This window comes from Mustela putorius, unplaced genomic scaffold (assembly GCF_011764305.1).
Source record: "Mustela putorius furo isolate JIRA1106 unplaced genomic scaffold, ASM1176430v1.1 tig00000596_pilon_pilon_pilon, whole genome shotgun sequence".
Lineage (NCBI taxonomy): Eukaryota > Metazoa > Chordata > Mammalia > Carnivora > Mustelidae > Mustela > Mustela putorius.
Window position 1 is genome coordinate 5,401,362 of NW_025421428.1, and position 13,490 is coordinate 5,414,851.

Here is a 13,490-nt window from a genome sequence, read left to right on the forward strand (position 1 = left end):
AACCTAACTGATAACCAGGAGTGAGAAATAGTCAAAATAATGTGAATTCCCCTTTCTGATGTTCTTTGTGATCGGCACTGTCAGAAGCACTTGGCTAACATCTAGTATCTCCTACCCTTGCCTCAGCCTTGTGAGGAGGGTTACATGAGCCCCACGGATGGATGAGGATTTTTGTAACAATCATGAACTTGAGATGCAAAGAGAGATGGATGCGCCATGGAGAAAGCAGAACCAGGAATCTAACCCAGGCCCGACTGATTGGAATGCCCCAGGCTTGTCTACAATGCCTGCTGTCTCCAAAATAAATATGGAACAGGAAGCTGCGATCTGGTGTCATAACTACATCAGAAACACAGATAGTGACACACAATAAGCAAACGTTTTCTGGGCACTTACTGAGTTCTAGGCGTTGCTCTAAGAGCTTTTGTGCCCAAAACAACCCATGTCATGTCAGGGATACAGTATGATCCCTGTTTTACTGATGAGGAAACTGCAGTATAGCGTGACATTTCAGATTAAAACCCAGGTGGCCTGACACCAGAGCTCACACTCCTAACTCGGCTCAGAGGAGTATGGCCCTTCCTCCCCTTAGAGCTCAGGGATTTCAAACTGGGGTCTCTTTCTCCGGCTGGCTACTATGGTGCTAAGGTACACCTTGCCCACACTAGGCTTGGAGTCCCTTTCCAAGTCTGTCTTCTCCTGTTCCTTTAGAATTATCACTGAAAGCTAGGTTCTCAAGCGAGGGGAATGGGGTCCTCTCACCCCCTTTTTTTGTTTTTGGCCTTCAGGGACTCAGGGTTTTTTGTTATTTTTGAGAGAGCATGCACAAGTGGGGAAGGAACAAGGGGAGAGGGACAAGCAGACTCCCTGATGAGTGGGGAGCCCAATGCAGGGCTCGATCCCAGGACCCAGAGATCATGACCTGAGCCACCCAGGTGCCCTTTCAGTCAGGTTTTTGAAAGAAATTCATTATTTCCAGCTTTTCCCTTTTTGTATCCCAGAGTAAAACTCTGGTGTGTGCCTTACCATGTTTCCAGAACACTCTTTGAATTTTCAGTTGTTTTATGTCACTTTTGTTACACAGTAGATTGCTAGTAAGCCACAGAGACGCTAGGTGAGCCTAGCCATGCTGTCGCCTCTATGAAGCAGGAGTCCTGCCCAGACCTAACACTGCATGAGGCCATTGCATAGGGCCAGCAGGACCATACGTGAGTCCCCTCTGGCACACTCTCTAAACTGAGGGTAATCAAGGTGAGGGAAATACTCAGGAGCCCACCTGCTGAGATTTACAGTCTGGCTACACTGCACCCTAGATCTGAGATCGTGGACAGCTGGCAAACCTTTCCTGAATGAATTACTTTGGCCTCTTTATCAAAAATCAATTGTATGGATGGTCTCCTCAATTCCATGCCTGCTCCATTGATCTGTATGTGTATCCTCATGCTAACAGCATGGTCTCAATCCCTGTAGCTTTACAATCTGAAAATCAGGTCATGGGAGTCCTCTAACTTTGTTGTTCTTTTTTTAAAAAATAGTTTGGCTATTCTGTCATTTGCATTTCTATATAAGTACTAGAATCAGTTTGTCAACTTCTAGAAATAAAAGCCTCTGGGATTTTGAGTGGAGGTGCATTGAACCTGTCAGCTTGGAGAGAATTATCATCTGAATAATAATTGAACTTTCCAATCCGTGAATAGGTTATAATTATCATTTATTTGGGTCTTTTTCAGTTTCAGCATCATTCTTTAGTTTTCAGTTAGCAAGACTTATACATTTTTTTTTAACTTATTGTAAAGGATATTGTGTTCTCCAATTGTTTATTGCTAGTCCTTAGAAATAAAATTGATTACATGAGCTTCTGTCCTATGACCTTGCTGAATTCACTTACAATTCTAGTAGTTTTTTGGTTTACTATCTAGCATTTTCCATATACACCGTCAATTCATCTCTGAATAAAGACAGTTTACTTTCTTTCAAGTCTTTTGAGCCTTTTTCTTTTCCTTGCCTTCCTGCACGGACCAGGATCTTCAGAACAGTGTTGAATGGAAGGAGTGGGCCTCGTCGCCTTGTTTCAGCCGTCCCCTGTGGGGTGTTCCTCGGTCAGTTTGAGGAAGTTCTCCTTTCCTCCTCTGCACTGAGCTTTGTCGTGATGGGTGTTGAGTTTTGTCAGATGCTCTTCCTCCATCTGTTGACATGGTTACTTGCTATTTCTCCTAATTCTGTGAATATGGTGATGTAATTCGAGTTTTCAATATAAACCAACCTTTGCCTCCTTAGCAAACTTGGGGTTTCCTTTTTTTCCTTATGATTTTTATTTGTATTAAAATTTTTGTGTTCATGAGGAATATCTTGTCTGGAGTTTCCTTAACATTTTGTCTTGTTTTGGTGGCAGAGTAATGATGACCTTCTAAAATGAACTGGGATGTGTTCCCTCCTGTTTGCTTAAGGAATTTATGTAGGGTTATTCCTTGACTAAATCTTTTAATCCCCAGTGATGCCATGAGGGCCTGGAATTTTCTTGGGAAATTACTTAATTATGAATTCAGTTTATTTCCAGATATAGGAATTTTCTAATTCTTGTCTCTGTGTTCATAATTGTGTCTTTCAGGTAACTTCATCATTTTAATTGTGAAAGGTATTGGTATAATTATTGTTATTTCCTTACTCTTTAAATGTTTATAGGATCTGTTGAGATAGTCTGTCTTTCATTCCAGATATGAGTAATTTGTGTCTTTTCTCCTTTTTCCTTAATCTGACCAGGAGTTTATCAGGTGTGTTGGTTTCTTCAGAATCCAGCTTTTGGTTTGATTTTTTTTTTTTCTCTCTCTATTTGTTTTGTTTCATCGATTTCTGTTTTTTGGGGGGTTTTTTGTTTTTGTTTTTTTTTGGTAACTTTATTTTTTGTTTAATTTTTTCCTTTTCCTAGCTGATCTTTTTTTGTTTTTTTAAGATTATGTATTTTAGAGAGAGAGAAAGAGCAAGTTCATTTGCAGTGAAGAGGAATGGAGAGAGAGAGAGAGAGAGAGAGAGAGAGAATCTCAAGCAGACTCCCCACTGAGCACAGAGCCAGACTTGGGGTTTGATCCCATGACCTGAGATCATGACCTGAGCTAAATTAAGAGTTCGACACTTAACCGACTGAGAAACCCAGGCACCCCTGCTCTTTTTCTAGCTAATCTTCAAAAGAAAGATCATTAATTGATCATTAATTCTAGACCCTGTTTTTCTAAAATAAGCATTTAAAGTGATAAATGTCCCTGAAGCACTATTTCAGCTGTCTTCCACATATTCTGATATTCTGATATATTAAGTTTTTATTTTCATTCAGTTCTTACTGGTTTTTCTTTGACCTGTGAATTGATAAGTGGTGTGTTGTTTAATTTTCAACTATTAGGGATTTTTCCCAAAACTCAATCACTTCTTTTTTTTTTTTTTTTTTTTTTTTGAGCAAGAACAAGTGGAGGGGAGGGACAGAGGGAGTGGGACACAGGGCCCAATCCCAGGACCTGAGCCAAAGGCAGACGCGTAACCAGCTGAACAATCCAGGTGCCCCTCCCGGAATTTTTTCTGTTGTTACTTTATAATTTAATTCACTTGTGATCAGAGTACGTATCCTTTCTGTTTTTAATCCTTTGGAAACATACTCATGCTTATTTTAGGGCCTAACTTAGGATCTATGAGGGTGCATGTCCATTTGCAGGTGGAAAATGTGTGTGTTTTGTTGTTACGGGTGCAGCATTCTATAAATGTCAATTTGGTCAAGATGGTTGAGTATTATTGAAATCTTCCATGAATGTACTGGTTTTCCTTCTCCACTTCTTCTGTTGCTTACTGAGAGGACAGTGAAGAAGTCTCTAATTGTGCATTTATTTCATCTTTCAGTTATGTTAGTTTTTGTTCTCTGTAATTTGAACTTATTTATACATTTCAGATTATTACACCTTCTCAGTGGAGCAAGTCTTTTATTGTTATGAAATGTCCCTCTTTGTCCATAGTTGTATTCTGCTTTGAAATCTATTTTGATATTAATAGTCACTCCAGCTTTCATGGTCTTGCCTAGTATACATCCTTTTCCATCCTTTGACCTTTAATTTATCTCTGTCCTTATAATTAAAACTGTTTTTTTGTAGCCAGCATGTAGTTGGGTCTTGATTATTTTATTCAGTCTGATAATCTTTTAATTGGAATGTTTAGACCATTTACATTTAATGTAAATATTTATATGGTAGATTTAAGTCTGCCACCTTGCTTATTGCTCTCTATTTGTTGCATTTGCTTTTTCTTTCTCCTTTTCTGCCTCCTTTGGTTTAAAGATTTTTATTTTTATTTATTTATTTTTTTTTTAAGTAATCTCTACACCCAACATGGGGCTTGAAAGCACAGCCCAGAGATCAGGAGTTGCACGCTCTTCCAGCTGACAGGCAGGCACCTCTCTGTCTTCTTTGGTTTAATTGGGTACTTTCATATTTTCAGTTTATCTCCGCTATTACCCTATTAGCTACTTCAGAGCTTTCTTATTTCCAGGCCTCTGCCCGCCAGCTTCCAACCACCTCAGCATCCTTGGTCCCTTAACTCTGCCTCCTTGACCTTTTGAGACATGCTCTGTTTGGAACCCTTCACCCTCCTGCTCAGTTCAGAATGTGCCCCTAGGGAGAAACCCAGGGTGATAGTGGGACTCATCTTGTTTTCTTTCTCCCAGGAACCACAGGTCTTCATGTATTGTTTTCACTGTCTGAAAACAGTCGTTTCATACACTTTGTACAATTTTTTGCTTGCGGTGGGAGGATAAATCTGGTTCCTGTTAGTCCTTCATGAGGAGAAGTGGAAGTCAGGATTTGTGTTTATATAATCTCCGGATGCTCCCTTTTCATATGCTCACGCAGATAGAGTGCGGGGAGTGTGGTGCCCTGAGGGGACACTGGTCAGGCCAGTCTAGTAACTTCTGTGCACCTCCCACTCACGTAGCCTTGAGAGTCATCAGCTCTTGGAGAGATGGCACAAACACTGGACTTAATGTCACACCATCGGGTTGAAGATTATAGCTCTGCTGTGTGCGCCCTGCGAGCTTGAGGGCACCCGGGGTGCGCAGGGAAGACTTGACTTCAGAGACGCAGGTCGTAACCTGGCTCTTTCACACTCCTCGAGTCCCTACTGTGATAGTAGTGCTGCATGACCGAGAGAACGTACGTGTGCTCAGGCTCCAGAGCACTGCTCAGGAGATGGCAAGGGAGTCCGCAGAGAGAGGAGAAAGATTGAAGAAAAACCAATCTGTAAGAGGACTTAGTTCTCCTTACTAGATATTTCCTCTGTTTTTCGATTCTCATTTCCTTTCACTGTTTCTTGGGTTAGAGGTAGAGAAGGAGCTGACAGGCCACAGCCAGACAGGACAGGCCTTAACTAACTCTTGAGACCCCACTTCACTGCACACGTGTGCAACTTGCCATAACGCATGGCCACTTGAGGTCGCGTTAGCAAGCCGTCCTCCGCTCTCCATGTAAGGCCCCAGCCCTGCCGCTCCTGCTCCTCCCGGAGAAGATCCTTCAGAGCAAGTGTGGTATGGTGCAAAGTGCAGGCGCTCCGTGACACCTCTTCAGCTAGTGACATCAGAAACTGTTTAATTTCAGAGACTGTTTAATCCACTTCCATTCATTGTTAAAAAGAGGGCTGTGTATAAGGAGCCGGCAGAGACTCTCTCTGTCTGATGCTGTGGAACTCTAGGAGCTTCGGCCCCGTTTCTGTGGCTGTGCTCTGACGTGCTCATCTTCGGTTATCCGTGGAATGCCAAGTGTCAGGGGCTCCTGCGTCAGGCATCAGTGTCTCATTTTCACTTAGGTCACCAAATCTGCCCACCAGACCTTTGCATGTTTTCAAAAAGAACTGGGGTGTGGCCATTTCAGATCGTGGTAAGTGAGTGCCAGGAAAGAGGCGGCCTCCCTTATCACGTGATGAGAATGAAGTGTAGACCTTGTTTGAGGAAGCAGAGGAAATACTGAGTCTTGGGGAAGAAAACCAGGATTTATTATTACTGTTAGTGGTCATGACCACTACCTTTTATTGAGTGTTTACTGTCTGCCACGTGCTGTGCTGAGTCCTTCCTGTGCCTTATCCCTCAGATGACAAGCCAAAAGCTCAGAAAGATTCTCAGTGACTCGTCCAAGTGGCACATGGTCAGAGAACAATGGGGGTTGAGCCCAGGCTGTCTGATGCCAGAGGCTGAGCTTCTAACCACTGTCCCGTGTGATGTCTGTGCAGGAGCCTGGGCCAGGCAGTCTCCGTGTGACCTCTGGCATCTTTCTGCTCTCTGGCTCACTTTCTCTGTCACATTAAAAAGGGATTGTCCTGAGCAATTCAAATCCCATCTGGTTCTCAGTTCTTGTTCTGTGACAGCGTCTTTTACATGTTTCAGGCTGAAGAGAAGGCAGATGCACTCAATAAGGAGTTGCTTATGACTAAACAAAAGTTGATCGATGCTGAAGAAGAGAAAAGACGGCTGGAAGAGGAGTCTGCTCAGGTGAGGGGAGCTCTGCCCCTCCCACGCGCCTCGGTTTCTCGTCCGAGCCTGAGAGTCTCGAGTCCAGCTGACGGCTTCCTGTTGGCACTGGGGAACCAGAGACAGCTGCCTTCAGTTTCTCTCCCGAGGCTTTTTCTAGTTACTGTGTAAAGTGTAATAGTTAATAATTAGGGCATAAGAGGAGACACTGGGGCAGAGCCCATCCTTCCTTGGGACAAGAGAAGTTCCTGTGTGTCAGCAACTGGATGTGACAAAGAGAGTTAGCATTTCTGCAGAAGGAAAGCAGACATGATGTCGGACTCGTCCCCTGCCTGTCCCCCCACAGAGCAGACTCTGGAAAGCCTGTCTTGAGCCAGCTCTCCACAGTCATTGGGGACACAGTATGCTGCATACCCTGCAGGAAGCCCCTTCTTCCCCCCGTGGTTCTCCATGATGGTGACACTCTCTGGTGTCTGGTAGGATGGCCTGAGGTGAGAGACCATGAGACCCTGTCTCTGTTCTGAAGACACAACAGTCCTCTGAAGAGTTTTAGTCCATTGGGTCTGTGCTGCCTCCTCAGCTCAAGTTCACAGGCAGGGAGGAACCTTAGCAAAAGCCCCATTCCAAAATGGGGTTTGATCTTTTGGGAGTTTTGACTTTTCTCTCCCTCTCCTGGCATCGAGACCACGTGGTTGAAATGCAGCCCTGCCAGAGTAGTCAGGTACTTTTTCGAAAGCCCAGATCGAAGCGGCCAGTGCCAGGGCTTTATATTTCCCTTAAAACATTCACTTTTCCTTTTCCTTTCTTTTTTTAAATGTGTGCAGTTAAAAGAAATGTGTCGTCGGGAACTTGACAAAGCAGAATCTGAGATTAGAAAAAACAGTTCTATCATTGGTGACTACAAGCAGGTGAGTCTGAGCAGCCTGTAAGTGGGCATGTTTTCTGGAAGCCCTGCTTTTCTGGATAAATGTGTCCCCTCCACGCCCACCTGCCACCTACACTGACCGGTGACTTCACTGGGCAAGTGACTTCACTGCTTCTCCGCGCTGACACAGAGAAACTATCACTATTTCAGAGAACTGTCGAGAGGATTCCATAAGATCAGGTCTGTAGAGAGCCTGGCATAGTGCCCAGCCTATAAACAGGCATTTAATAAATGAAAGCCACCCTGTCCTTCTGGCCTCGTGTTCACGCGCGGTCACATGCTGTAGAACCGCTCCTTTCCCTGGCGGGTTGAGTTTCAAGAACGTAACTAAACTGGTCTTGTTCTTAACTAAATTCGGATCTTGGGCTGGCTCGTGAGGTTGTCAAGTGTCTATAAACCGGAGGCGGCAGAGCAGGGGAGCCTGGGCTCGCCCTCCCACCGCGCGCCCTCAGCCACTCCGCTTCTCCGTAGAATTCCTCCCAGGCCCAGCTTCTGCACGACATTGCTCATGAGATTGTCACTTTGTTTGTTTCTTCAGATTTGTTCTCAGTTAAGTGAACGATTGGAGAAGCAGCAGACAGCTAATAAAGTGGAAATTGAGAAAATTCGGGTAAGTTTTCCTTTACCAAAGAGCTTCTGTTCTGTACCAGCTAGCTCATTGTGCTTTGCTCAGCCCCAGAGATTTTGGGAATGGGGTGGTTTACTTGGATTTCAAAAGTGAGAGAAGCTTGCATGTACCTGACGAGGGGCCAGTCGTGGCCTGGCTCTGGGGCTCAAAACTAATGCTCTGCTGGTTTCCTCTGGAAGGGAGTACGACGCAACCGGGAGCTCTGGTTTTAGATCTCGAAATACAAATGCCCTTTTCCTCACGTAACATCGTCTGGATGACGTGACTGTCACAAAAAGTGACCCGAGATTTGCAGATGTCAGTAGAGCAGGTGATCACTGCGGTGCTATGCGGGTGAAGGAGGCCTGCCGGCGGCAGTTGGGCACAGGGTGGGGGTGCAGAGGTCAGGACCCTGTGGTGTCATTGTCACTCCCCACGTTGTGTAAAATGAGGGCACTCAGCTCCGTCTCTGGGCTCAATTCCTTGTAATGGATCCAAATCCAATGAGGACTTTCAGTTTTCAATGTTTCCGTTTCCCATTCAGGGGCTTTTATAACTTGGTGCCTTTTTTTTTTTTTTTTTTTTTTTTTTAATTTTTAAAAAAAATTTTGGAAGATTTTATTTGTTTGAGAGAGCGAGCAAGAGTGCACATGAGCAGTGCAGGAGGAGCAGAGGAAGAAGCAGGATTCCTGACATGCAGGGCTCATTCCAGACCCCTGAGATCATGACCTGAGCCAAAGGCAGACGCTTCACCGACTGAGCCACCCTGGCAGCCACTGCTGTCCCGTAAGCCGTCCCCATAGTACTGTGCTCGTCCAGTTATTCCATGACGAGTAACTTGCTAAAGGACGAAGGTGGGAGAGTTCTGGGCTCATGGCCTTATTCACACACGTCACCATTCTACCTGGAACAAGACCCGGCCTCCATCCTAAGCAGTGTTTAACTAGCAGTGGTGATTTTTTTTTAATGTAATTTATTACTAATTTACTATGTGATTCTAAAACTAGCAGTGCTCATTGCAGAAAATTTTGAAAATAAGAGAAAATAAACCCTTAAAATTATATTGCCCATAGATAATATCGTTATTACATGTTGGTGTATGTTCTTTCAGTGCTCATTCTGTTTATTTCAGTATACAAAATGCTAGTCATTCTTCTAGTCATTCTGCTAGTCATTTTTCAAGTTTCCGTCCTGAAATTGGGACATATTTTATAACTGATGGCCTTCTAAAGTGGTGTAACTGGGGGTGCCCGGACGGCTCAGTCAGACAGGCATCCAACTCTTGATTTGGGCTCAGGTCTCAGTCTCAGGGGTGTGAGATGGAGCCCCGTGTGACCCTCCTGTCGTCTGTGCTGGGGTGGATGCTGCTTGGGATTCTGTCTCTTCCTCTCCCTCTGCCCTTCCTCTCTCTCTCAAAATAAAGTGGTTTAATTGGCAGAATATTTTCTTAGAGGAACATGAAATGAGGTTTCTCCCAGTCAGGGACATCTTATTTAAATGAAAGGTGGTGTCTGTTTGTAACTGTGCTTTACAGACATTTCTGTGTCCTGGTTCACTCAGCATTTAACCATTTTACCATGTTATGAAAAATTCCGCACTTTGTAGAGGCTGCCTATGTACTTCCTTGTATAGATGCAGCCCAGCGTATATTTAATTTTCTCGCAGTGGTTGGATAGTTAACCCCCCCCATCATTTCTCTGTCACTCATTCTGCAGTGAAAAATCTTTGTACATAAATCTTCAGTCACCACCGCATCTTCCTTTTTTTAACCAAGTTCCTTGGACGTGAGATAACCAGACCATGATCTAAGAATGTTCTGATTGATCTTAGTGTGGGATGCTGCATGGCTTTCCCACTCGGGTATCTGCCGGTTCCCAAGGGAACCGCTTTCCGGGAGCCGGGGTGCTCAGCCCGGCAGCCGCCTGTCGGCTCCCCAGAAAGGCAGGGCCCACACCTTCGGGCCGGGCCGCTTCTCCTCGCCCGTTCACATCAGACTTTCCCTTTCAGCAAAAAGTGGACGACTGTGAGCGCTGCCGGGAATTTTTCAACAAAGAAGGTCGCATAAAGGGCATGAGCTCAGCTAAGGAAGTTGTAGATGAGGACACGGACGAAGAGAAGGAGACGCTGAAGAACCAGCTGAGGGAGATGGAACTGGAGCTGGCGCAGACCAAGCTGCAGCTGGTGGAGGCCGAGTGTAAGATCCAGGTACGTGCCGGCCCGCGCCGTGGGCTGCAGACCCCAGAAACGGCGTCTGCCGTGTGGGGTTTTTTTCCCTTTTAGACTTTGGCCATAATCCTTCTAGGAAAAAGCCCCATTACTTGTTATTTACCAGTGGGTGTTTAATTAGTATTTGGCCTGTCATGAACTGGACTTTCTCATAATGAGAATTGTCCATCAAGCTTGGAATCTTTTCGGTGGAGCAGGGACCTGCTTGGAAATCCCCACGGCGCCACCAGCAGCTGTGACGTGGGTTTGTTCTCAGCCTCCTTAACTTCAGGCTCCTCATCTGCAAATGGAGATGACAAGGGCCCCATCTGGCGGTTTGCTTTGAAGTCTAAATCCGACAGCACAGAAAGGGCTCGGCAATGTCTGAGGACTTCCTCAGTGCCACCTCTTAGTGCCAGCTCCCGTCACTTAACTAGCTCTGTGACTTTGGACGGGTTACTGATGGATCTGAGCCTCCATTCCCAACGAAGAAATTGGGGCCAACTTTGGTCACCTTTATCCTGTGTGGCCAATTCCGTGAGCGGCCTCATGGAGCGCAGGGTGGGCCCTAAGCGCTGTTTGTGAAAGGAACCGAGTTCAGGACTGAGCTTAGGGCCTGGTCTCCCACATGGCACACATTCACAGGGCGTCTGCTCTCTGCCAGGCCCCGTTCTAGGTGCTGGGGTTGCAAAGCTAAGACATGGCTTGTATGACTGTCCAGGACAATCAGGAAAAGCACCACCAAGGCAGCAGTATGTGAGCTGTGGTCAAAGAATGAACAAGGGTTGCAGCTGCAGGAGAGAGAGAGCAGTGAGCGTTCCCGGTGCAGGTGCAGGGAGCGGCGTGCGGCGCAGCAGAGGGAGGACAGGGCCCACCCAGAGAGGAGTGTCAGGAAGCTAGGGGTGGGGTTGGGTCCTGAGCTGGCCGAGAGTCTCTGGGTCCGAATCATGAAACACCTCAAATGTCTGGCCTGGGAGTCTAGAGTTTAAAGGTCTTTGCTGGAAGAGAATGACACGGTCTCAGCTGGAGCGCTAGCCCGTTCTGCCTAGTGTGTGATCGGTGGACAGGGGAGGGAGGCGCTCGGTCCGGAGGTTGTTTTAATAAATAGACTAGGCAAGAAATGGAGCGGTCTTTACTAGGAACGATCCCAGAACTCTAGGGATTCCAGATCCTTCTATGCCAGTTGGAGACTGGGGGAATTTCCTGAGGCCTCTCAGAGTCAATGGGCTAAAGTCTTGTCTTGGCTCAGCTCTGGGGAGGCAGTGTCGTCGACCCCAGAGCCAGCACGCTCATGTACGTCATTCCTCTTGCAGGACCTGGAGCACCATTTAGGCCTTGCCCTAAACGAGGTACAGGCCGCCAAGAAGACCTGGTTTAACCGAACACTGAGCTCCATAAAGACGGCAACGGGGGTTCAAGGGAAAGAGACTTGCTGAGCGAAGCGGCTGCCTCCAGACACCTTCAGAAAACACGACACCTTTTGTTGCCTTCTTTGGCCAGATGTGTGATTCTGTGACATGTCCCAGGACCAGAATGTACCTAAGTCAGATCCATAGAAGCATGTTGGTAGGTCATTGGACCAGAGCTCATGAAGCAGGCAGCCTCTGGGGTCAGGCTCTCCTAACTGCTGATGCTGACAGGCCTGAGGGCTGAGCGGCGCTCTGCACGCGCGCTGGGACAGCGTCCTCGGTGGGAGCGCCCGGGCCTCTTCCGGGTATGGGTCACCACCTCCCCGGCCCGAGGGCTGAGCTGACATTGTCAGAGTTTGGGGATCCTTCAGGCTTTTGGTTTTTTTCTAAACCTTTAATCTTTTTTTTTTTTTCTAATATACATATTATATGTATTGCGGGGTTGGGGGGGTGGGCAGGCATCAGTAACTCAGATAGTTCTTACCTACTTCAGTGCCAGCGCAGGGTCCTCCAGGCAGACGCGGAGAAGCACTTTGTTTTAAATCGGAGGGTTTCCTGGTTATAGTTGCAGCCACCTAGTTTTGTTAAACTACACGATGCACAGGTTTGGGGTTTGGCATTATTCACGTTTCTGATCAATTCTATGCAACTCTCGTAGTTCCTGTTGTTCTTTAGTGTTAGCTGCCAAAACTTCACGGGGCTGGGCTGGGTGACTTGACCGATGTGAGACAGGATTAATCATAACGTGGACAAATCTTATTTTGCTTCATGTGTCGTGTGCGTGTGTATATATATATATAAATATCTTCTCCCAGTGCGCCCAACTGACAGTGTTTAAATCCCAGACCACAACTGATCTGCACAAGCTAATTATTTGGCTTTCTGGGTACTTGCTCTCACTCCGGGTTTGTCGGGTTCCCCCTCCTCCTGGCCCTCACAAGAGCTGGGACACATTCCCTCACTAAAAAAGTTCCTAGTGTTTTTGCACAAGGCATATAAGCGAGAAGGACACTGCACTGTGTGTGTGTGTGTGTGTTTGTGAAAACGCAGGTGTGGGATGTGCGTGCCGAGGCCCCGTCCTGCTGGCCCGTGTCCCTCCCCAGAGCGTGGCTGCGTGCAGACCTCGTTGTTCAGATGGATTGCAGGTTCTCACTTCAAACCTATGGAATGGAGGTTTTAGCACCTTTAAAAAAAAAAGAGAAGATCGCCGAGTCTCTGAGTTGATAAAGCGGTGTATGGACAGCTGGCGCCGAGGGTCTCCTGGTCTCCGCGCGCAGGGCGCAGGTAGCTGTTCTAAGAGGCACTGGTCTGTGTATAAAGATACTTGGCTTGTTTTGTATCTTTTCCCATTCACTGTCCTAGTGCTTGCTGAGGTCATCATCCGGGAGGTGACAAGTGGCAACCCCCCACCCACCCACACCCTCCACTGCTTTGTGTCTTTCTTGTTCAGTTACCGACACAGCTGTAAGCCCATCTAAAACTAGGTGCGTGGAAATTGTGCTAGGGTAGTTCCAGTGTGTCAACTTTATGAATTGAAATATAAACCAGTAAAACTGTATTACTATTCCTTTTGTTGGTTTTATTTTAACAGCATATTCATTAAATATTTTGGTACAAAGAGCCTCACTTTGTAGAAAGCGGTTTCATCATTCCGTGCTCCTGCCCCGTTTCCCCCGCTCGCGCACACGGCCCGAGAAGAGCAGCCCGTGCGCTGGCGGAAAGGCGCGCGCCGGCACCAGGCGTTCCCGCTCGCGTGCGCCGAGCGGCTCCGGGGGGCCGGCTTGGCAGGGGTGCGGCTAGACCAGCTGCTCCTCTGTGAGGCTGATGCCTGCGCCCTCACAGCGAACACGGATT

General features: G+C 46.6%; 1 protein-coding gene across 8 annotated transcripts in view; it reads left to right on the forward strand.

Annotated features, from left to right (window-relative positions):
• The window catches only part of RABGAP1 (RAB GTPase activating protein 1), a 154,317-nt gene extending 141,055 nt beyond the window's left edge, over positions 1 to 13,262 (forward strand). For 7 of the 8 annotated variants that reach the window (XM_004757356.3, XM_045082362.1, XM_045082363.1 and 4 more), the window contains 5 exons: positions 6,407 to 6,511; positions 7,315 to 7,398; positions 7,954 to 8,025; positions 10,030 to 10,227; positions 11,541 to 13,262. In XM_004757356.3, the coding sequence (XP_004757413.1) occupies positions 6,407 to 6,511; positions 7,315 to 7,398; positions 7,954 to 8,025; positions 10,030 to 10,227; positions 11,541 to 11,663 (582 nt within the window). In that variant the 3' untranslated portion in view covers positions 11,664 to 13,262. Of the gene's footprint in view, positions 1 to 2,608; positions 2,636 to 6,406; positions 6,512 to 7,314; positions 7,399 to 7,953; positions 8,026 to 10,029; positions 10,228 to 11,540 lie in introns of those variants that run through there. The other variant, XR_006607426.1, reaches the window with a different exon arrangement.
• The last annotated feature ends 228 nt before the right edge of the window (positions 13,263 to 13,490 follow it).